The 25472-nt window shown below is 46.0% G+C and overlaps 1 protein-coding gene and 1 pseudogene across 2 annotated transcripts; both read right to left on the bottom strand.

Annotated features, from left to right (window-relative positions):
* Positions 1–659: 659 nt before the first annotated feature.
* Positions 660–25386, bottom strand: LOC102930697 (olfactory receptor 1020). Of its 2 annotated transcripts, none has more exons than XM_043528655.1 (2): positions 25349–25386; positions 660–1724 (listed from the first exon to the last, which is right to left on the bottom strand). In XM_043528655.1, exon 2 carries the CDS (start codon positions 1713–1715, stop codon positions 768–770), a length of 948 nt encoding a protein of 315 aa, XP_043384590.1. In that variant the 5' UTR covers positions 1716–1724; positions 25349–25386; the 3' UTR covers positions 660–767. The 2 variants fall into 2 exon arrangements, with proteins under 2 accessions (XP_043384590.1, XP_043384589.1); XM_043528654.1 differs by lacking the exon at positions 25349–25386 and adding an exon at positions 4675–4931.
* LOC122462929 lies at positions 20314–21270 on the bottom strand (annotated as a pseudogene).
* Positions 25387–25472: the final 86 nt, after the last annotated feature.

Below are 25472 nucleotides of genomic sequence, written 5' to 3'. Positions count from 1 at the left end.
AAACTGTCACAGTAAGAGAAGGCCCTTACACCGGCAGACAGTGATTTTGATTCTCTCTTTATACCTCTATAACTAGCTAAGTGATAATACACCTAAATTCTTAGAGTATAGGCCTTTACAGACAGGCCTGAATATCTATACCCTAACAGATAGGTGTTCCTGTGCCTGGCTCGCCTGCTGGGCCTGATCCGGCAGGACACCTAAATACCTTTAAAACACTGGTCCTAAGTCACTTTCAAAAATGGGCAAATAAGAGGCCTGGGCTGGTGTCCTGTGTTCTGCAGCACAGGTTAGAGGGTTTCCTTTTGCTTTTCTGTCCCTTTGGATGAAATACACCCAGACATCAACACCTGCATTACAAAAATATAAGATTGCAATGTCAAAATGGAACTCCAATGGTAGAAATTGTGTAATTAACTTTTTTAGTTTATCTCACCCTACAAGGGATGGATGCTCAGCATTCATTTGCATCCTTTTAGCCTGCACCCTCCCACTGAGCCCAATCTCTGTTTGTTCTCTTTATTTTGAGTAGCCACCAGTTCAAGTCTCCCACCAGCTGAGTTGTACCTCACCTGTGGTATCTAATATTGGTCCTAAAAATAACAGGGTAACAGGTTTTTAAAAGGTCTATGCACCTCCATTTCTCCTAGGAGCATGACATGAAGCCCATTGAAGAGAATGGAAATGTGACCTTTTAACTTTAGTGGTCTGATTTTAGGGGCAGAATCAAACCTATCTATTTCATTTCAACCTAAGCAAACTATCAGCTAGCATTGTCCAACCCTGCATTTCCTGTGAGCTTTCCTCAGGGCCTCCTTGACCTCTTTGTTTCTCAGGCTGTAGATGAGTGGATTGACCAGGGGAGTCAGGATAGTGTAGATGACAGAGAGAACTTTCCTGAGGTCTCTCAGCGTGTTGGTTGCTGGGAACATATAGGCAATCAGTAGAGTTCCATAATAAATGGTCACCACAATGAGGTGGGAGGAGCAGGTGGAAAAGGCCCTTTGCCTCCCCATGGTGGAAGGGATTCTTAGGATGGTCATAATGATGCAGATGTAGGACATCAAGGTAAGTAGGAATGGGACCAGTGTGAAAATCAAGCAGAGTGTGAAAGTCAACATTTCCATCAGCTGAGGATCATTGCAGGAGAGTTTTACAAGGGGGATAAGATCACAAAAGAAATGGTCAATACCATTGGGGCCACAGAAAGTTAACTGTGATATCGACAATGTTGTTATGCTATTACCTAGGAAGCCACCTATCCAAGCGCCACCTGCAAGCTGGAGGCAAGACCTGCCTCTCATACAGGCTGCATAGTGAAGTGGTTTGTGGATGGCTAAATACCGATCATAAGACATCACGGCTAAGAGAAGGCATTCTGTGGCAGCCATAGAACCAAAGAAATAATACTGTGTGACACATGCATTGAATGAAATAGTCCTGTCCTCAGTCAGGAGACCGACCAGCATCCCTGGCAGGATGGTCGAGGTGTAGTAGGTCTCCAAGCAGGACAAGTTCCCCAGGAAGAAGTACATGGGGGTGTGAAGGCACTGATCTGTCACAACTAGCGCCACAATGAGGAGGTTAATGGCCACGGTTGCAATGTAGATCATCAGAAACAGCAGGAAAAGGATCTGAAGTTCAGGGAGAGTGCCGAATCCCAGAAGGATGAATTCTGTGATGAACGTTTGATTTCCCTGTTCTGGGTTCGCCATGGCGCGTGTCTACGGGAAAGAAAATAACTCAGTGACATAAATGGACAACATTCACTTAATAAAATGTTAGCATTGTTTTCATTGTCTCCCTCTGCTGGCTACTGGAACAATAATGGAGTGGAGAATGGAGTCCAGGGGAGGGGAAATGCCATTTCTCTTGATCCCTGGGACAGATTTCATATCTGAGCAGACTGCAGGTTAAAAAAATGTGAATCTCTCTGAAAACCTGTGCAGTACCTTGACAGACGGCACCAAGCACTCAAATACTATTGTGATGGGGCTCAGATACAACAGTACAGACACACACATAGAGGAGACAGATTAGAAAGATATTGGTTCACATAGTCACATGCACCACTTCCTGGTGTCTAAACGCAGAACAAAATAGGCTGGAGTTCCACTGCTGAAATGGGTCAGGATTTTATGGGAAGTCACAAAAAAAGAAACCAACCAAGCAAATAGGGCTGGGAATTGCAATGGGTGGGCAGCAAACTGCAAGTGAATTGTAAGGGAAATGGGTAGCCTAATTCTATTAGCGCCTTTTGAAAATTGTATCCTAAACAAATAGGACTACCTGTCCACCCCTATGATAACAACATTTCATAGTTCTGCAGTAGGATACTCTGCATCTAAAGACCCAGCCAGGTGACCATCTTATGCAGAAAGGAAAATCTGAAATCTCTGCAGTTAGCCCCCAGTGGTGGAAATGTTACTGCTGACCACACAGTTACCCAAACTTTATTTAAAAAAAAAAAAAAAAAAACAGCTAGAAACCACCAATTTAGCTAAAGATTTACACTCTTTTGCGTGAATGAGTTCTGTTTGAAATTTGTAAGAAACATTTTCATATTATTAGAGAAGTGGAGAACCTAAATTTCCATTTCATGGGCAATTCCATGATTTCAAATGTTGGTTTTCATTCTAATTGACTTTAAAATATATAGCTAGAAATAAAATACATTTTTAGATTACTTGTTTTTTTATATTTGTATTGTATTTTATTTGTATATTTTAAAGTAATTTTTTTTAATTTTATTTCATTTTATAAAACAATATACAATAACTTTCTTTAGGAAACAAAGTTTCCTAGAAATAAAATATGGTCCCATGGGAACATTTCCATCTTGAGGAGTTGATATTTTTCTGATAAAAAAATTCTGATGAAATATTTTTCTATCAGCACTACCTTTTATTCTTTTTTTCCCCCTTTATATTTGTTTTAAAAGATATGAATTCTCCCTTTGTTTGTGGCTGTTGTATCTGCCATTACTGTCTCTTGCCATTACTGAGACAAGGTGGATGAGGTAATATATCTTTTATTGGACCAATTTACTAATCCTTATTAAATGCTAAGTAAGGACCTGATTCTGCACAGAGTTATTTTTACAAACCGGAAATAATTCTGTTCAGTCTGAGCCTTCTCTTGTGGATGTCAAAGATAAAATTTCCCACGACTTCAAGGATGGGACCCTTTGATTTCAAGGGATTTGGACAGCTAACGCCTTTAGCCTTCTTTGACACTTATAGTTTGGCTCGGCAGGATTTGATTTCCATTGACAGATGTTGGTAAACGTTGATATCAGCTGACGCAGCAAAACCAAATAAAAAAATATCGGTAACAGGCATCATTAGTGCAGCCTCCCCTCTGCATCGCGCCGGCAGGGATGGGAGTCACTGGCCCTGTGGCCGGGCAGGGACCCTCTGCCCCCCGCTCTCACTGCGGTGAGCGGGTGGGGCAGTGACAGCAGAGGTGCACAGGGCTCCCTGTATGGCTGCAGGGCTGGTGACACCCATCCCTGAAGGCACAAGGTGCAGGGCAGGCTGTGGTCTTGGCGAGCCAGAGCTGAGACCCTGAGCCTGGGCTGTGAGATGGAGGAGTTGTCCCTGGCTATGACGGAGGCCACCCCGCTGTTGGATGGCTTCTGCCCATGGATGGAGCCATTCAACAGGGTGGCCTCTGCCACTGCCCGGGGCTCATCGTTCTCCCCCTCCTCACAGCCCTGGCCCAGGATCTCTGCTCCACTGGGCCAGAGCAGCCGCCTTCCCTGCCCCTTTCACCGTGGTGTCTTGGACCCCTCGGCAGTGCATGAGCCACCAGCGTCTCCGCTGTCACTGCTGGGAGTCCCCTGCAGCCCTGCCCTAACCCTGATCCCAACCCTGCCCCCCACTGTATTTCCTGCAGCTGTAAAAAAATTAATACTTAAAAGTTAGAAAAATCTTTTAAAAAATCCCAATATTAACCGTCTAAAGGGCACAAAAAGAAAAATATCAAATTCTGCCCAGTCTTCTTATAGCCAGTGTAGGCACCCTGAGCACAGCAGCAAACATCAGCTCTGCTTTACCCATCATCTCACTAATGCTCTCAATGCTGCAGTGAGGTGGGAGCTGCCATGAAGGGTACAATCCTGTATTTAGTAGGGAGGACACTTTAAAGTGGACTGAAGGATGCTCCAGTGTTTGAAGATCTCACTTTGGACTTGGCAGATGTTGGTTCAGTTCCCTCCTTTGTCACAAACTCCTTTGTGACATTCAGGGCAGGATTTCCAAAGGCCGGTAGGTACCTAAAAATGCACATTGGTGCCCGAGTAGGTGTGGTACCAAACTCCCATTGATTACAAATCCCACTAGGGGTGTCTGCTGTCTTTAGGTGCTGAAATACCTCTATAAATCTGTCCCTCTGGGCGTCAGGTCCCCGTCTGTGAAGCAGGGGCAATAGCACCTCACAGGGAGGTGGGAAGATAGCTACATTCAGTTCTATGAGGTGCCCAGATACCCTGGTGATGGGGGCCATACAAAGAGCTAAGATAGCAGTGACCTGAGAGGTCTTTCCTTCTTTCAAATTCTGTTGGGTTGGGAGTTTAAGAAAGATCATTGCCAAATTCCCCTTAGGTTCCAATGGAATTAGTTACCTAGCAAACTTACATGGCTTCAAGAAGCAGGGAGGAAAAGGTTGATTAACCTCCATCAGCAGCTGGAGTCTGTAACCTCCTCACTCAGGATTTCAGACACTGTGATCCAGGTTATTCAGTCCCTCTTCTCTGCCCACTGCATTCATGTACTTCCATGTTCCCAGTAAATTAAACATAGCCTAGATGGGCTACCATGGCTCTGTTATATCTGATAATGTGCCATGTGCTTCATACCCTCCACCAAATGGGGAGGATCTTTTCTGATTCACTAAATATCCTTCTGTGGGAAGGTGCAGTCTCTTGAGGCACATCTGCTGTGGGGAACGTAACAGACAAGGGAAAGTTAGTATTCGGACGTTGTCTACAAATAAACCTTAGAGTCAAATTTCTAATCTCAAAGGGAAAGTTCTGGAGAGGGAAGACACGTCTAATCCTAAAATCACTCTTTTTAGTGGGGGAATGTTATGCTGACAGTCAAGAAATAACACTAATTCTAGAAATAAGGTTTACAGCTGAGATTTTCAGAGCTGCCTAAGCCCTGGTCTACACTAGGACTTTAGGTCGAATTTAGCTGCGTTAAATCGGTGTAAACCTGCACCCGTCCACACGATGAAGCCCTTTATTTCGACTTAAAGGGCTCTTAAAATCGATTTCCTTACTCCACCCCCTGACAAGTGGATTAGCGCTTAAATCAGCCTTGCCAGGTCGAATTTGGGGTACTGTGATCACAATTCAACGGTATTGGCCTCCGGGAGCTATCCCAGAGTGCTCCATTGTGACCGCTCTGGACAGCACTCTCAACTCAGATGCACTGGCCAGGTAGACAGGAAAAGAATCACGAACTTTTGAATCTCATTTCCTGTTTGGCCAATGTGGCAAGCTGCAGGTGACCATGCAGAGCTCATCAGCAGAGGTGACCATGATGGACTCCCAGACTCGCAAAAGAGCTCCAGCATGGACTGAACGGGAGGTACGGGATCTGATCGCTGTATGAGGGGAGGAATCTATGCTATCAGAACTCTGTTCCAGTTTTCTAAATGCCAAAACCTTTGTCAAAATCTCTCAGAACATGAAGGACAGAGGCCATAACAGGGCCCTGAAGCAGTGCCGCGTGAAACTTAAGGAGCTGAGGCAAGCCTACCAGAAAACCAGAGAGGTGAATGGCCGCTCCGGGTCAGAGCCCAAAACATGCCACTTCTATGATGAGCTGCATGCCATTTTAGGGGGTTCAGCCACCACTACCCCAGCCATGTTGTTTGACTCCTTCAATGGAGATGGAGGCAACACGGAAGCAGGTTTTGGGGACGAAAATGATGATGATGATGAGGTTGTAGATAGCTCACAGCAAGCAAGCGGAGAAACCGGTTTTCCTGACAGCCAGGAACTGTTTCTCACCCTGGACCTGGAGCCAGTACCCCCCAAACCCACCCAAGGCTGCCTCCTGGACCCAGCAGGCAGAGAAGGGACCTCCGGTGAGTGTACCTTTTAAATACTATACATTGTTTAAAAGCAAGCATGTGAAAGGATTAATTTGCCCTGGCATTCGTGGCTCTCCTGGATGTACTCCCAAAACCTTTGCAAAAGGTTTCTGGGGAGGGCAGCCTTATTGCGTCGTCCATGGTAGGACACTTTACCACTCCAGGCCAGTAACACATACTCGGGAATCATTGTACAACAAAGCATTGCAGTGTATGTTTGCTGGCGTTCAAACAACATCCGTTCTTTATCTCTCTGTGTTATCCTCAGGAGAGTGAGATATCATTCATGGTCACCTGGTTGAAATAGGGTGCTTTTCTTCAGGGGACACTCAGAGGTGCCTGTTCCTGCTGGGCTGTTTGCCTATGCCTGAACAGAAATGTTCCCCGCTGTTAGCCACAGGGAGCGGGGAAGGTTGAGGGGGTAGCCACGCGGTGGGGGGAGGCAAAATGCGACCTTGTAACGAAAGCACATGTGCTATGTATGTAATGTTAACAGCAAGGTTTACCCTGAAAGAGTGTAGCCATTATTTTATAAACTGTGTCTTTTTAAATACCGCTGTCCCTTTTTTTTCCTTCCACCAGCTGCATGTGTTTCAATGATCACAGGATCTTCTCCTTCCCAGAGGCTAGTGAAGATTAGAAAGAAAAAAAAAAACGCACTCGTGACGAAATGTTTTCTGAGCTCATGCTGTCCTGCCACACTGACAGAGCACAGACGAATGCGTGGAGGCAAATAATGTCAGAGTGCAGGAAAGCACAAAATGACTGGGAGGAGAGGTGGCGGGCTGAAGAGAGGGCTGAAGCTCAAATGTGGCGGCAGCGTGATGAGAGGAGGCAGGATTCAATGCTGAGGCTGCTGGAGGATCAAACTAGTATGCTCCAGTGTATGGCTGAGCTGCAGCAAAGGCAGCTGGAGCACAGACTGCGACTACAGCCCCTGTGTAACCAACCACCCTCCTCCCCAAGTTCCATAGCCTCCACACCCAGACGCCCAAGAACACTGTGGGGGGGCCTCTGGCCAACTAGCCACTCCACCACAGAGGATTGCCCAAAAAACAGAAGCATTCAATAAATTTTAAAGTTGTAAACTTTTAAAGTGCTGTGTGGCATTTTCCTTCCCTCCTCCACCACCCCTCCTGGGCTACGTTGGTAGTCTTCCCCCTATTTGTGTGATGAATGAATAAAGAATGCATGAATGTGAAGCAACAATGACTTTATTGCCTCTGCAAGCGGTGATCGAAGGGAGGAGGGGAGGGTGGTTAGCTTACAGGGAAGTAGAGTGAACCAAGGGGAGGGGGGGGTTTCATCAAGGAGAAACAAACAGAACTGTCACACCGTAGCCTGGCCAGTCATGAAACTGGTTTTCAAAGCTTCTCTGATGCGTACCGCGCCCTCCTGTGCTCTTCTAACCACCCTGGTGTCTGGCTGCGTGTAACCAGCAGCCAGGCGATTTCCCTCAACCTCCCACCCCGCCATAAATGTCTCCCCCTTACTCTCACAGATATTGTGGAGTGCACAGCAAGCAGTAATAACAGTGGGAATATTGGTTTCGCTGAGGTCTAAGCGAGTCAGTAAACTGCGCCAGCGCGCCTTTAAACGTCCAAATGCACATTCTACCACCATTCTGCACTTGCTCAGCCTGTAGTTGAACAGCTCCTGACTACTGTCCAGGCTGCCTGTGTACGGCTTCATGAGCCATGGCATTAAAGGGTAGGCTGGGTCCCCAAGGATAACTATAGGCATTTCAACATCCCCAACAGTTATTTTCTGGTCTGGGAAGAAAGTCCCTTCCTGCAGCTTTTGAAACAGACCAGAGTTCCTGAAGATGCGAGCGTCATGTACCTTTCCCGGCCATTCCACATTGATGTTGGTGAAACGTCCCTTGTGATCCACCAGAGCTTGCAGCACTATTGAAAAGTACCCCTTGCGGTTAATGTACTCGGCGGCTTGGTGCTCCGGTGCCAAGATAGGGATATGGGTTCCGTCTATGGCCCCACCACAGTTAGGGAATCCCATTGCAGCAAAGCCATCCACTCTGACCTGCACATTTCCCAGGGTAACTACCCTTGATATCAGCAGATCTTTGATTGCGTGGGCTACTTGCATCACAGCAGCCCCCACAGTAGATTTGCCCACTCCAAATTGATTCCCGACTGACCGGTAGCTGTCTGGCGTTGCAAGCTTCCACAGGGCTATTGCCACTCGCTTCTCAACTGTGAGGGCTGCTCTCATCTTGGTATTCATGCGCTTCAGGGCAGGGGAAAGCAAGTCAAAGTTCCATGAAAGTGCCCTTACGCATGCAAAAGTTTCACAGTCACTGGGAATCGTCCCAGACCTGCAACACTATGTGGTCCCACCAGTCTGTGCTTGTTTCCCGAGCCCAGAATCAGCGTTCCACAGCATGAACCTGCCCCATTAGCACCATGATGCATGCATTGGCAGGGCCCATGCTTTCAGAGAAATCTGTGTCCATGTCCTGATCACTCACGTGACCGTGCTGACATCGCCTCCTCGCCCGGTATCGCTCTGCCAGGTTCTGGTGCTGCATATACTGCTGGATAATGCGTGTGGTGTTTAATGTTCTCCTAATTGCCAAAGTGAGCTGAGCGGCCTCCATGCTTGCCTTGGTATGGCGTCCGCACAGAAAAAAGGCGCGGAACGATTGTCTGCCATTGCTCTGACGGAGGGAGGGGCAACTGATGACATGGCTTACAGGGTTGGCTTACAGGGAATTAAAATCAACAAAGGGGGTGGCTTTACATCAATGAGTGTTTCAGGCAGGACTTCACGGAGGGTTCCAATAAGAAATGGTGCACCTAAGTAATTGTTCTTATTGGAACAAGCAGGTTGGTCTGGCCTCTGATTGATACATGGCTAGATTTACCTCGCTCCACCTTCTCTGTGAGTGACTGCAGTGTGACCTAGAGGAATGAGTCCCCTAGACGGGGGAGGAGGGGGAAGCAAATGAGTACAAAACAAATCTGGTCTATTTCTTGTTTTGATCCACTCCATCTATCTTTTACATCTATGGCTGGCAGCAGACGGTGCAGAAGGACTGCAAGCCATCCACATCTCATGGCTGCTCGGCAGAAGATGGTGCAGTAGGACTGCTAGCAATCTGTATCGCCTGCCTGCTCACCATAAGATGGTTCAATAGGACTGACTGCAGGACTAAAGAGAATGACCTGGTTAAGTCACTCCAAATTTAGTCCCTGCACCCATGTCCGCCCAGGCGCTCCTGATCGACCTCACAGAGGCGACCAGGAGCACCTCGGACATGACGATGACGGCTACCAGTCCTACTGTACCGTCTGCTGCCACAAGGCAATGGGTTGCTGCTGCTGTGTAGCAATACAATACCACGTCTGCCAGCACCCAGGAGACATATGGTGACGGTTACCTGAGCGGGCTCCACGCTTGCCATGGTGTGGCGTCTGCACAGGTAATTCAAGAAAAAAGGCGTGAAACGATTGTCTGCTGCTGCTTTCACGGAGGGAGGGAGGGAAGGGGGGCCTGACGAGATGTACCCAGAACCACCCGCGACAATGTTTTAGCCCCATCAGGCATTGGGATCTCAACCCAGAATTCCAATGGGCAGAGGAGACTGCGGGAACTGTGGGATAGCTACCCACAGTGCAACACTCCGGAAGTCGACTCTAGCCTCGGTACTGTGGAAGCACTCCGCCGAGTTAATGCACTTAGAGCATTTTCTGTGGGGACACACACACTCGAATATATAAAACCGATTTCTAAAAAAACGACTTCTATAAATTCGACCTAATTTTGTAGTGTAGACATACCCTCAGTGACTTTCTAAAACTTCCTCAAAGTTTGAAAAGTTGCAAAAAAGTGGCAAAGTAACAGACTTGAATTTTTCCTCTTCCCTCTAACTTCTTCAAAGTTGCAGAAGTTCAGAGTGAGAAAAGGAACAAGGATAAAAGGAAATGTGAAAAAACCAAAACCCTTAGACATGATAGCTGGCACATTTTCAGAATCCTGTGAGTTTATATCCCTTCTAAATGAACGACTTTGCTCGTGTGGATATTAATGGAGATTTTATTGTTCAGTTTTCAGAATGTCGCTAAACATATTGAATCATATCCATTAGCAGAGAAATCCAAAAGTTAGTGATGATCATATAGCAACATAAAAACCGATCTGCATGGTACAACACAAATGAAATCAAACAAATGCCTGCCTAAAAAGGCTTCAGAGGTGAGGTTTTGGACTGGCAAAGCCACATTCATGGAGCATTGGGTTCTGCTGGGGAAGAGGCGAAATTTTTGAAGGGAAGCCCCTCTGCACACCTCCATTTGCCAGACTCCTCCTGGGGAGCTGACATACCCATTACAAGCCATGAGTGACGGCTTCTTGGAGCCGATTCTGGGGAGCAAGGCTAAATCTGTTTTTAAACCAGATGCATCAGGATCTATACTCAAATCTGAGTCTGACTTAGCAGCACATTGCTGTGTCAGTTTTGCTCACACACTTTCAAATGTCATTGATAGAGCTGCGCAAATCATGGGGTTTTCAGTTCACTGGCAATTTCAGAAAAGAATATATATCCGTATAGTTTCTGGTCAAACCCAAAGTGACACGGTGAACTGAAAAGTCAAAGTAAAAAAAGTTGAGCTGAAAAACAAAACAAAACGGGAACCTTTGACTGGAAACGTCTCCGGGATGTTGCAACAAGAGGAAACACTTAATTTTGTCCCAAATTGTTTTTGTTTTGCATTTCAGGAATTTTGACAAGGGCAAAGCAAGAGATTCACAAACCAGCTGGAGGAGAAGGCTGAAGTCGCTCACTTATAAGCTTTAGTCCAGTGGCTAAGGTGCTCAGCTGGGGTGTGGAGACCCAGGTTCCACTCCCCCTGTGGCCACACGAGAAGAGATTTGAATAGGGATCTCTAACGTTGCAGGCAAATGCCCTAGACACTGAGCCAAGGGGTGTTCTCAATCTCTCCTCTCGGAGCCATTCCACTAAATAATTAAGTCATCTTTGGGGCATGGACTTCTCACCCACACCCTAAGTGACAGCCCTAGCCACTGGGCTAGAGAGTCACTTTCACAGGCTGTCCTTGGCCCAAATGACCATCCATTGGGAGAGTCTTTCATAATGACAATGAATAGTAATGTGGTCAGAAAAGGAGAGTAAAGGCTGGTCTACACTACAAAGTTAAACTCACCTAACTACATTGCTCAGGGCTGTGAAAAATGTCATGCCCTGTCTGATGTAGCTAATCCAGCCTAAACCTCGCTGTGGTCACCAGAAGAGTTCTGCAGTCGACCTGCCTACCGCCTCTTGGAGAGGTGGATTTTACTACAGCGACAGAAGAACCCCTTCCATCGCTGTACTAAGTGTCTACACGACAGCAGCGCAGCTACAGCGGAGTAATTCCAGTGTAGACGTGGCCTTAGAACGATTCTGCAGCCTGGTAGTTCAGCATCAACCTCCATTGTATGAATGCCACTGCCCCAGTTTGTGTTCTCGAGCCAATGTCTGGGATGGTAGCCAGAAGGCGATGGGGGCATTTGAATATAAATGTTTTTAAATGTATCGTTTTTAAAGTTTAACAAATGCTGTATCCTCATTATCTTGGAGAGTTTGTTTTATCTCCCCCAGATACAGACCATGGCAGACACAGAAGGGGGAAATCAAACATCCATCACAGAATTCATCCTCCTGGGATTTGGGAATCTCCCTGAGCTGCAGATCCTTCTCTTCCTGCTATTTCTAGCAATCTACATAGTGACTGTGGCTGGGAACATCTTCATTGTTACACTAGCTGTGACTGATCAGCATCTTCACACACCCCCATGTACTTCTTCCTGGGGAACTTGTCCTGCTTGGAGACCTGCTACACTTCTGCCGTCCTGCCCAGGATGCTGGCCAGTCTCCTGACTGGGGACAGAACGATTTCAGTCAGAGGCTGTATGACAATTTTATTTTGTTAGTTTCTTTGGGGCTACAGAATGTTCTCTTAGCTGCAATGTCTTATGATTGGTATTTAGCAATATGCAAACCACTGCATTATGCAGCCCTTATAAATAGCAGTTTATGCCAACAGCTAGCAAGTGGGTCTTGGATAAGTGGGCTTCTGGCTGGCACCACACCAATGTCCTTCACATCACAATTATCTTTGTGGCCCCAATAAAAATCAACATTTCTTCTGAGAATCTACAAAAATAATAAATCTCTGCTGCAGTGACACCTACCAGCTAGAGCTTGTAACCACCATCCTGGCTGCTTTACTCACTCTGCCCCATTTGCATTAACCCTGGCATCCTACGTGTGTATCATCTCCACCATCCTGAGAATCCCTTCCACCACTGGGAGGCAAAAGGCTGCTCTACCTGCTCTGCTCACCTCACCGTGAGACCATAATCACTGTATCTGCTACCAAAACCCAACACACTGAGAGACCTGAATAAAGTGTTCTCTGTCTGCTGCACAATTCAGACTCCTATCGCCAATCCCTTCATGTACAGCCTGAGAAACAAAGATGAAGGAAACCCTGAGAAAAATTGTCAGTAAGTGTGTAGATCAGTGGTTCTCAACCTTTTTGGGCTCCGGACCCATTTGTAAATGTTTATGGCCTGTCGCGACCCAGTAAACAGGCTGTGAGGGGGGCCCTAGGGTGGTTTTGGTTGGGTCCTGCCCCCTAGGGTAGTTGGGGTGAGTACTGGGCAGGACCCAAAGTGGCGGCTTCTGCAGCTCCTGTGCTGTAGGGCTGGCTGGGCTTGGCTCTCCGCTCTGGGCATTGCAACCTCCGGGGTTGCAGCGCTGCTCAGATTTGGCCCCGCCCCCTGACTGGACCAAATCTGTGTGACCAGAGGTGTGACCTGGCTCATGGGGGTGCAGTGCCACTCACTCAGATTTGGCCTACCTGGACTCCTGCCATCATGACGCCTGGGCCAAGCCTGAGTGGTGCTGGGACACCAGAGCAGAGCTGATACTAGGCGTAAGCAGACTAAGCAATCGCTTAGGGCCCTGAGCAGCTCAAGGGGGCCCCTATTAGTTATTAGTATATGTGCTGTGGGGGGGTCCCCCCAAATATTCCTGCTTAGGGCCCCCAATGGGCTGGCACCACCTCTGTACCGAGCTTGCAGTGCCTGGAGCAGGGAGACGAGCCCAGCCAGCCCTGTGGGACAGGAGCTGCCACCCCACCTTTGAAACATTCTGGTGACAATTTTTGGTCTCGACCCACAGGTTGAGAAACCCTGGTCTAGATTGTCTGAGAATTCAGAAATCTCACTTTAAAAAAAAAGATGAAATGGTGACGAGCGCAGCTGCTTTGCTGTTTGATACTCAGATGCTGTGTAGCCCTTACTTCTCGCTCAGTCTTTGGTCACGTGCGCTTATAACATTTGCGGATGTGCAAAGATTTAAACAGGTAAGAGGAGTCAGTACTGGGATCATTACAATCAGAATAAACTTGAACTGTAGTTTACCTGCTGAATTTGGATAATGATATTTTGGTGAATTGTAGCCAGAGCTATACTGGTATAAGGAATCTTTGCATTGCTGTAACTGCCAGGTATAAGGGCTTGTGCCAGTATAATTATATTGGTTAAAAAAAAAATCACACCCCTAACAGACAAAGTTATACTGGTATGAAATCAAGCACAAACTAGAATAAGGTTGGTGGGCAGAGCTATCCCTGAAAGTCTTCCTACCTCAGACATGGCTTTTACCAGCAAGAAAGTGATTTTGCTTGTAGAGCTTAAATAGATGGGTTTTCTGAAAGAAATAAGCTATATTTGTAAGAGCACATTTTTTGTTATACCCGGTCTACGCTAGGGATTTTGCTGGGGTAGAAGCATCATTAAAAAAACCTAACCAACATTACTATACTGGTAAACATTTCTGTTTAGACCTGGCCAGAGATACAACTGTATTATACAATGGCTACTGGGTAGCAGCAGAGTGTAATGAAAGGAGAAAGGACCATTTTACTCTGGGAATACCCCTAGATGACAGGAGATAAGGAAGAGGGAACAGGCTGTTATACTGTGTAATGACTGCTAGAGGAGAGTGGAAGATAAGGACTATGAAAAGGGGCAGCTACACTCTACATTTGCTGCCACTGGGTGGCAGCAGAGAATAAGGACCCCCCCGTGTTGTGTTACTGGCACCCATTGAGAGCCAAGAGAAAAGGACACCTACAGAAAAGCGTTCTCAGCCGTGGTGCTGTGGCTGCTAGATAGCCAGGCAGCACCAACGATAAAGACAATATATTGTGCAGTAGATGGCAGCACAGGGTAAGGGATACATATGGGGGAGTCTATTGTGGAAAATAGATAGTGAGCGAGACATAAGAAGCCATCAGTGAGAGCTGGGAGGATTCTGTAGAGGGTAAAGAAGAGGAAAGGATGAACTATACTTCGGCTTCGAAGAATTAGATTTTTCTTGGTAAATGTTGATTTCACCCACACAAACTGATGAAAAAAAAATTCCATTGATGACCATTGAAATTTACAGATCGGCAAAGAAAAATGCTGCTTGAGAACTTAGAGTTTGATGTAAGGATATTTACTTGGTATATTTTGACACAGGATGTTAAAAAATTGTGTTTTAACAGTTTAAAGCTTTAACTTTTTGAGTCTCAACAAGTATTGTAATTAAATAACTATTGACTGACCCACCCACGGTCTGATCCCCCATAATTTTCTGCAACTGAAAATGTATTTGAGAATTTTTTATTTTTATGGATTAAATCAATATTATCCATTGAAACAAATAAAAACCGACTTCTCCCAAGCCTAGCGATAGGTGCCCTTTTCTCTTACATTACTCTCAGCTCTCACCTTGTCCCAGTAGCAGAGATGCCCCACTCCTTTGGGACACTGCTTTGCCATCTTAGGTCCATTAGACATTGTAGCAGCATAAATAGTATAAAAGTTGCAATGTTGCTACCTAGTGACTGTTACACATTGCAGCCACTTAGCGAAGGGATGTCAATCCGGAGCCCTCTCAGGGAGTCATTATTCAACATATCAACATTTTCATTGCTTTCCCAACACCATCAGCCTGTGCCATGCCATTGAAACCCGGGGCCTGAGCTATATAGCACCTGGGACAAGGAGCATGCAGCATCCTTACCCCTCTGAGCATTCCTCCACCCAGGGTCCTCATCTCTCAAGCGGTTTCCAAGTTCACAATCTGGGAGTTCAAACAAATATCCCACTGTGCAGCACTACACTCAACCTGTATCCAACACAATCTACGAGAGCGGGGAGCAAATGTTCTATGCATCCCCTCTCCCACAGAGCTCAGGTAGACAATTACCCAGATAGAGCAAGGAGACTTTTTTCAGTGAATGGTAAATTTGCCAAAAAAAAAAAAAAAAATGCATTTTTCAGGGCAGTGAAACTATTCAGGAATTCAGGTTGAATTTGGTGAAGAGTTTTGGGGGGGAAAAATTGGGAATGTCTTGAAATGTTTTAAATTCACATTGAAAAAATTTCATTCAACTTGAATAAAATTTTTTCAGCCGTTCATTTCAGTGAGAGACTCATTTTGGTTAAAAACCAAAAAAAACCTTACTAATTTAATCAGTTTTGTTGTGACACTTCCTGTAATATCCAGTGCTGTGAAGCACCTCACCATCGCCTGCCCTCAGTGTGAGGAAGACTTGTTTGTACCTACCGGGGGTCAGCTCCCCAACTCCACTAGCCATGGGCGACACAAGCACTCCTCTCTAGGCCTCTGCAGGCCCTGCTGTTACTTTACAGTTAGCGTTAGGCACATACCAATGCTCAAGGCCTCAGAGCATCCCCCTGGAGTGACCAGCCCCTGGTCCACTGGACACTTGCCATATTCACAGATCTGCTGCTTCCAAAGAACCAGAAAACCTTAGCTTAACCATTCCATCCCAGATCACTGCTCTGCTTAACACACAGCACTTACATATGTTTATAGTGAAAACAAATAGAAGTTTATTTAGCAAAGCTTAGAGATTCCAGTAGTAGCAAGTAATGGAAACAAATGGTTACCTATAATAAAAAAATTATAACATGTATTCTAGAGCCCAAACTTAGTTAACAAGATACATGTGTCTTGTAGAGTATTGCTCCCTCAAAATCCTTGCTGTGCTTTATAGCCAGGCTGGTGGTGACCCTCCTTTCATAAGAGAAACACTGTTAACTTGTCTCCTAAGTGAAGGACTCTCAACACCTCCTGCTGTTTTGTTTCCTCTCCGATTTTGCAATCTCTTAACTTGCACCAGGCTCATTCTGTAAATAGGCCTCCATGGTGAGGCCTACAATATACAAATGGCCAGACAGGGAGAAAAGCATCCTGTTATCTCAGAGGTATAAAACTATAGGGTTAGAAGGGACCACAAGGGTCATCTAGTCTAACCCCCTGCCAAGATGAAGGATTTGTTTTGTCAAAACCATTCAAGACAGCTGGCTATCCAGCCTCCTTTTGAAAACCTCCAGTAAAGGAGCTTCCACAACCTCCCTAGGCGTCTGTTCCGTTGTCCCACTGTCCTTACAGTTAGGAAGTATTTCTGGAGGCGTGTCACCTCCTGGTGACCTGGCTTAACCCCAAGATGGTATTTTCAGTATAGATACATAATCCTTGTGAAATGTTTGGCTTGATAATTCTTAAGGAGTTATGACAATCCGTGTGATATTGGCTCTCAGTACAGATCTCACATGCCACCCTCTGGTGAGCTCTTGTGCAGATATCCAACCCAGGGGATCCCTATGAAACTATGCACACTCTGTGCCCTTGGCCACTTGGCAGAGGTCCTGGTCTCCTATGGGCCACCAAGCTGTAAACGTAATGATTCCCTCCGCTCTCATCGGAGAGGTTAAAGACCAGGAGTAAAATTTTCAGAAGTGCCCAAGAGCCAGATTTTCACAGAATCATAGAATATCAGGGTTGGAAGGGACCTTAGGAGGTCATCTAGTCCAACCCCCTGCTCAAAGCAGGACCAATCCCCAATCAAATCATCCCAGCCAGGGCTTTGTCAAGCCTGACCTTAAAAACGTCTAAGGAAGGAGATTCCACCACCTCCCTAGGTAACGCATTCCAGTGTTTCACCACCCTCCTAGTGAAAAAGTTTTTCCTAATATCCAACCTAAACCTTCCCCACTGCAACTTGAGACCATTACTCCTTGTTCTGTCATCTGCTACCACTGAGAACAGTCTAGGTCCATCCTCCTTGGAACCCCCTTTCAGGTAGTTGAAAGCAGCTATCAAATCCCCCCTCATTCTTCTCTTCTGCAGACTAAACAATCCCAGTTCCCTCAGCCTCTCCTCGTAACTCATGTGTTCCAGTCCCCTAATCATTTTTGTTGCCCTCCACTGGACTCTTTCCAATTTTTCCACATGGTTCTTGTAGTGTGGGCCCAAAACTGGACATCGTACTTCAGATGAGGCCTCACCAATGTCGAATAGAGGGGAACGATCATATCCCTCAATCTGCTGGCAATGCCCCTGCTTATACACCCCAAAATGCCATTGGCCTTCTTGGCAACAAGGGCACACTGTTGTCTCAGATCCAGCTTCTCGTCCACTGTAACCCCTAGGTCCTTTTCTGCAGAACTGCTGCCTAGCCATTCGGTCCCTAGTCTGTAGCGCTGCATGGGATTCTTCCGTCTTAAGTGCAGGACTCTGCATTTGTCCTTGTTGAACCTCAGATTTCTTTTGGCCAAATCCTCCAATTTGTCTAGGGCCCTCTGTATCCTATCTCTACCCTCCAGCGTATCTACCTCTCCTCCCAATTTAGTGTCATCTGCAAACTTGCAGAGGGTGCAGTCCACACCATCCTCCAGATTGTTTATGAAGATATTGAACAAAACCAGCCCCAGGACCGACCCTTGGGGCACTCCACTTGATACCAGCTGCCAACTAGACATGGAGCCATTGATCACTACCCATTGAGCCCGACAATCTAGCCAACTTTCTATCCACCTTATAGTCCATTCATCCAGCCCATACTTCTTTAAATTGCTGGCAAGAATACTGTGGGAGACAGTGTCAAAAGCTTTGCTAAAATCAAGGAACACGTCCACTGCTTTCCCTTCATCCACAGAACCAGTTATCTCGTCATAGAAGGCAATTAGATTAGTCAGGCACGACTTGCCCTTGGTGAATCCATGCTGACTGTTCCTGATCACTTTCCTCTCCTCTAAGTGCTTCAGAATTGATTCCTTGAGGACCTGCTCCATGATTTTTCCAGGGACTGAGGTGAGGCTGACTGGCCTGTAGTTCCTCGGATCCTCCTTCTTCCCTTTTTTAAAGATGGGCACTACATTAGCCTTTTTCCAGTCGTCCGGGACTTCCCCCGATCGCCATGAGTTTTCAAAAATAATGGCCAATGGCTCTGCAATCACATCCGCCAACTCCTTTAGCACTTTTGGATGCAACGCATCCGGCCCCATGGACTTGTGCACGTCCAGCTTTTCTAAATAGTCCCGAACCACTTCTTTCTCCACAGAGGGCTGGTCACCTCTTCTCCATGCTGTGCTGCCTAGTGCAGTAGTCTGGGAGCTGACCTTGTTCGTGAAGAAAGAGGCAAAAAAAGCATTGAGTACATTAGCTTTTTCCACATCCTCTGTCACTAGGTTGCCTCCCTCATTAAGGGGTCCACACTTTCCTTGACTTTCTTCTTGTTGCTAACATACCTGAAGAAACCCTTCTTGTTACTCTTAACATCTCTTCCTGGCTGCAACTCCAGGTGTTATTTCGCCTTCCTGATTTCACTCCTACATGCCTGAGCAATATTTTTATCATCTTCCCTGGTCATTTGTCCAATCTTCCACTTCTTGTAAGCTTCTTTTTTGTGCTTAAGATCAGCAAGGATTTCACTGATACATTTTAAAATGTATTTAGACTCCAATAGGACTTTCAGCAGCATCTTGGGGCCTAAACCCATATTTGGCATGTTCTGCACCTGGATGTTTTGAAAATCCCACTAGGCACCTCAATACCTTTAAGTACATCTGGCCTCAAGCGACCTTGGCGACACAGGAACACAAATCTCATTGAGAGGCCATGGGTCCAAGAACATCCGTCACTTCAGAAGTTGGGTTTTCAGAGCTAGGTCCACAAAGGGACTCAGGTGCTTACGGCCAGCATTTAGGCACCACTGAGAGCCTCAAAACCCCAGCTCAGCTGACACCTGATGTCATAGGTGGCTAAATCTCTTCCACTAAAGGACTGTAGGAGCCAGTCTCTGCCAGTGAACATATGCACAGCCACCTCAGTCTAGGCACTCGTCTCATACCTCACCCCCACAGGAGCCTCAAGCTAGGATGTGACCCTGCCTGTCTCACCCGCAGGGCTCAATCCGGTAGGCATGCTCCCAGCATGCCTATGCCCAACCAAAGTGGCTGGGGGGCATGAAGCCTCCATTATAACCCTGATCCCAGTGGCTAGGGCATTCAGCCAGGACGTGGGGGAGACAGGTCCAATTCCCTCCCCCCCACCCCCGAAGAGGAGCCATTTAAACTTAGGTTTCCCTCTTCCTGGGTGAGTTCCCCGTGCACTGGCATGGAGGACAATCAGGTGTGGGGCTCCCTCAGAGTCTCCTGAGGACATTGTTCCACTGTGTAAAACTAATTAAACATGCTTTGGGCCAGAGGAGGACTCTGCAGTCCAGTGGCTAGGACACTCGCCTGGGGTGGGGGAACCCACAGTCGTATCCCTGCTCCATATTAGTTGGGGGGACTGAACCTGGGTCTCCAACAGCCTGGTGAGTTCACCCCTCCCCCCTTGGGGTTCCCAGCTGAAAATCCCAAGCAGAGGCAGTGTCTAACTCCGTGGGAGAGATGGGGCTTAGGCAACACTAACTGATTTTTCCTCTTGGCTAGGTGAGGCAGCTCCTTGCTCCACATGCTGACCTCTGGGGATCCCTTTCTTAGCTGCCTACTTCTCCCCATGCACCGTATAGGGATCCTGGCTGCGAACTCAGGGCTGAGGTTCCCACTGGCTGGCATGGCACTAAAACTTACTCGATGCAACACCAAAGTCCCTTTGTAGATCTAGCCCTAAGTTATTTTAGTGTATGGAATTAATCGAGATATCTACCCACATTCAGCAAGTAAAATACAGCTCAATTTTATTCCAACAGTCCTGGTATTGATTCCTCTTATACTTTCAAAACTTTGCACATCCTCAAAATGTTATAAGCGCATATCACCAAAAATGGAGTGAGAAATAAGGTTCACATAGCATGAGTATTACACCATTTTGCCCTAAGGGATTAAAGTTTTCTGAATTCTCATAAAATCCAGACACTTACTGACAATTTTTTTCAGGGCTTCCTTGACCTTGTGGTTTCTCAGGCTGTATATGAAGGGATTGGCCACAGGAGTCAGAATTGTGTAGCAGACAAAGAACACTTTGTTCGGGTCTCTCAGTGTGTTGGTTTTTGGTAGCAGATACACAGTGAATGGTCACCATGATGAGGTGAGAGGAGCAGGTAGAAAATGCCTTTTGCCTCCCAGTGGTGGAAGGGATTCGCAGGGTGGTGGTGATGGTGCACATGTAGGATGTCAGGGTTAATGCAAAGGGGGGCAGAGTGAATAAAGCTGCCAGGATGGTAACAACAAGCTCCATCTGGTAGGTGTCATTGCAGCAGGGATTTATTATTTGTGTAGATTCACAGAAAAAGTTATCAATTTCATTGGGACCACAAAAAGTACATTCTAACACAAGAAATACTATTATGGGAATAGTCAAAAATCCACACATCCAAGATCCAGCTGCTAGCCGGAGGCATAAACTGCCATTCATAAGGGCTGCATAATGCAGTGGTTTGCATATTACTAAATACTGATCATAAGACATTGCAGCTAAGAGAGAACATTCTGTCGCTCCAAAGAAACCAAACAAATAATATTGTGAGGCAACCACTGACAGAAATGGTTCTGTCCCCAGTCAGGAAACTGGCCAGCATCCAGGTCAGGATGGTGGAGGTGTAGCAGGTCTCCAAGCAGGACAGATTCCCCAGGAAGAAGTACATGGGGGTGTGAAGGTACTGATCAGCCACAATGATGAGGATGTTCCCGGCCATGATCACTAAGTAGATTGCTAGAAACAGCAGGAAGAGAAAAACCCGCAGTTTGGGGATATTCCCAAATCCCATGAGGATGAATTCTGTGATGGACGTTTGATTTCCCTGTTCCATGTCTGCCATAGGATGTATCTGGGGGAAGCGATAAACTACAGTACAAGGAGAATGACGTTTGTTAAACTTTAATCTATTGATTCAAATGCTTCCTCTCCTTGAGGTCACAGCCCAAATGCTGGGTTGAGGACCCAGGCTGAGGTGGTGGGATTCATACAATGTAGGCTAATGATGAAGTAGGAGGCCGTAGAGTTATTCACCCAGTTTTCCTAGCCCGATGAGTATTCATTGTCATCATTATGAATGGCAACAGATAGTCATTGGGCCGGGAATTGAGTATGAACGTGACTCTATAGCCTCCCTAGGATGTGGGAGAGCCAAGTTGAAGTCAGACTTCAAGGCCAGAAGGGACAAACAGCTGAACACTGGTTTGTTTTGGACTCGTCCCCAGCAGAAACCAGCCTCCTTGACTGTTTTTTCCAGTCCAAAACTGGAAAGCCAAAGCCTTTTTAGGCAGGCATTTGTTCGATTTCATTTGTGCTGTACCATGCAGATCAGTTTTTATGCTGTTATGTGAGCATCATGGTGACACTTTGGGGATCACGCAGACCAGTCAGGGGTTCTGTCCCTGCCTGCCCTGCAACCTTGGGTGCCTTAATGCTTTGCCAGCTCTGGCAGAGCCCTGACCCCAGTAGCCAGCCCATAAGAATAAAGCTCTTGCCCTGGCTACCATCAGCCTTGCGGGGTGAGCCCCCTCAAATGACACCCGCAAACCCAGAGATTAAGGGGCACCTTTCCCCCTTATTAACAGCTAAGCTTTCCTCAATTTGCACAACAGAGACCCTTGCTGGCATAAAAATAAACATGAGATTTATTTAATAGAAAAATTGTGGATTCATATGTAACCCTTCTGCCCACCAGAGTTGGCAGCAATAAGGGCCAGGTTCAGTATCTAGGGATTCCATTCCAATAACACAATGCAAAACCGGCTCGAGCCCCCACCCAGTGACCTGGGACAAATGTATACCACCCCCTCTGGGCGCCTCCAAGAGGCAATACTTCCCCTCTCGCAAGCACAGAGTCTGAGTGTAGCAAAAGCCTTTTAATAAAGGAGGGAAACAATGTGGCATTAAGTTGGGGAAACACCACAAACAGGATTCATAACACAACCCATGAGCAAAAAACCCACCCCAAGCAAATTGGGGCATGTCCTTTCCCTTTGGTTCTTGAGTCCAGCAACCCCAAATCACCCAAAGTCCAAAAAGTCCAATGACCCAGAAGTCTCTGTCCCTGGTCAGGGCAGCCCCAGAGTTCGAAAGTTTATCTGCAGAATTTTACCTCCCAACCTGGGTGGAATGGGAGGGGGCGGGGGAAGAGGTAAGGGGCACCTTACATGATCTGAAGCTGACTACCTTGCAGCTCTATATGGCTTAACTCTGCTCCACTCCACCAGCCACCCCACAAACTGCTCTACTCCGCTTCCCACAAACTGCTCTACAATATATCTTCAGGCTCCCCCACTACTTAACACAACACTCAGTGATTTCAGCTCTTAGTCAGTTTAGCTCTTTTGTGATTTCAGCTTGTAGTAGGGGAGCCTCAGTGCTAGTGCACCATTAGCCCAAAGTGAATTCAGCTCAGCAGCCTGTAACTAGACTCCTAATGGAATCAAAATTAGCTCTGATATTCCACAGTGGAGAGAGAAGGAAATTCAATTAGCATGTAAGGCCCTCACTAGGAGGCCTATATTACTAAATATTAATACCTATCCCCAGCCTCTTGCTATTCACTGGGTTTTGGAACCCATGTCCATTGCCTAGCGAGTGCTGCTTAGTTGATGGTGAGTCCCTCCACCATAACAAAAGGCCAAGTACAGTTCCACTGTCCTTGATTCCCATAATCAGGGTAATAACAATTTATTCTTCCTGCCCCAATAACGGAGAAACTGGGGATCCCACAGCAGCCAAAGTGACCATTTGGATGGCTATGGCCTCATTTTAGGCAGGGTGGGTGTGCCTATGCAAAGGAGATCAGCCCCTGAAGTTCTTCTCCACAACTTGCCACATCTCACCACCAGAAGTCAGGGTGGAGCTCATCCTGACTCTGCTTACACATAGATGAAATAGCAAGGGAAACAAACCTATACAAGCCATGCAGAAAAAACAGAGATGCAACATCAACCTTTAAAATGTCAAATTAGATAAAAATCCCTTTTCTAATAAAAGACTTTCCCAGCATATTCCCTAACTGTAGGGGGATTCAGCATGTCACAGACAGCACCCACCAAGTGACTGTCCCTCAGTTACTGGAGAGATTTCACTTGAAACCCCTTCAACAAGATTTTCAGATTGTTCCCCCCATGGCTTGGTCTCAGACTAGGGTGGTTCATGGTTAGTCAGAGCAGGGGAAATGCCCTCTACTTGATCACCAAGATGTCTCAGTGTTTTCCCCTTAAGTGTAAGGGTCCACCATTTGTCTTTTCCTGGGTTATACAATGCCAGGTGCTTTGAGCTAGTCTCATCTGGGGAGGGGCGGGCAGCCCCTCTCTACCAGAATGGCCACTGCGAGGTGGAGCTGAAATTGTAATAACCTGTGCTCAGAACCTATATGCAAACTCATAACCACAGTCTGTACACATATCTCAGTGATTAAGTTTAGAGCATTACAAGATTTTATCAACAACCTTACTCAACATATTTTTTATGTACAACACCACAATACGCAATCAGTTGGTTTAACTGCTTGTTTTTAAAGTTTCTATTCTCCCCTTGAGGTGTCTGAACCCTGGTTGCCACAATCAGTGATTAACTTTTCAAATTCTCTACCAATAGACATTGTTGATTCAAACTGCTTAGTGAGATTCTGAAATGGCATGATAAAAATATCCATTAAAATCTCCACTAGCAAAGTTATACATTTACAAGGGATAGAAGCTTACAGGATTCAGAAAACATGCCAACTATCATGTCTAAAGTTTGTTCACAATTCCTAGTTCTTCCCCCCATAATTTTGAAAGAGTTACAGAGAGATAAAAGGAAAAATGAAAGCCTGTTACTTTGCCACATGATAATTTTTCAAAGTTTGAGGAAGTTTTGGAAAGTGTCATAAATATAAAGGGAAGGATAAACACCTTTAAAATCCCTCCTGGCCAGAGGAAAAACCCTTTCACCTGTAAAGCTAGGATAAGAAGCTAGGATAACCTCGCTGGTACCTGACCAAAATGATCAATGAGGAGACAAGATACTTTCAAAAGCTGGGAGGAGGGAGAGACAGAGTCTGTCTGTGTGATGCTTTTGCCGGGGACAGAACAGGAATGGAGTCTTAGAATTTAGTAAGTAATCTAGCTAGATGTGCGTTAGATTATGATTTCTTTAAATCGCTGAGAAATTAAGCTGTGCTGAATAGATTGGATATTCCTGTCTGTGTGTCTTTTTGTAACTTAAGGTTTTGCCTAGAGGGATTCTCTATGTTTTGAATCTAATACCCTGTAAGGTATTTACCATCCTGATTTTACAGAGGTGATTCTTTTTATTGTTACTTTTATTAAAATTCTTCTTTTCAAGAACGCTTTTTTTTCCCATTGTTCTTAAGATCCAAGGGTTTGGGTCTGGTCACCTATGCAAATTGGTGAGGATTTTTACCAAACCTTCCTCAGGAAGTGGGGTGCAAAGGTTGGGAGGCTTTTGGGGGGGGAAAGATGTTTCCAAACAACACTTTCCTAGTAAAATAAACCCAGATAAACGTTTGGTGGTGGCTGTGGAAGTCCAAGGGCAAAGGGTAAAATAGTTTGTACCTTGGGGAAATTTTAACCTAAGCTGGTAAAAGTAAGCTTAGGAGGTTTTCATGCAGGTCCCCACATCTGTAGCCTAGAGTTCAGAGTGGGGGAGGAACCTTGACAGAAAGTTACCAAGTGACAAAAAGAAAAAGGAATAAAAGGTGGAAAAGAGCAAGGGGAAGCAACACTATTTATTTTCTAGCACACCACAGTTTAAAAACAAAATCACCAAAAGATTTTAAAAAATGCAAACTTCTTCCTGATTAATGGAAGTAACTTTCAAATGTCAACATTTTTAATGAAACTGGTTTTCCATTTTCCAATCAATTCTAGTGATCATTTAGCAGAGAGAGAGAGCAACCTGATTGCCTAGGTAGCTTCTTACCAATCTGTTGCTAAAGCAAAAGGGACTCCTCTCAGCAGTCCTTCAGTCTCTCTAGCAGCTAACTTGGCTGAGCAGCCCTTTTATCTCTGCAGCTGTTGGGGGGGCCACTGATCAGTCCCAGCTG

Source organism: Chelonia mydas, chromosome 14 (assembly GCF_015237465.2).
Source record: "Chelonia mydas isolate rCheMyd1 chromosome 14, rCheMyd1.pri.v2, whole genome shotgun sequence".
NCBI lineage: Eukaryota > Metazoa > Chordata > Testudines > Cheloniidae > Chelonia > Chelonia mydas.
Note: the sequence above shows the minus strand (reverse complement) of the source record. Positions and strands in the feature narration are given on the sequence as shown.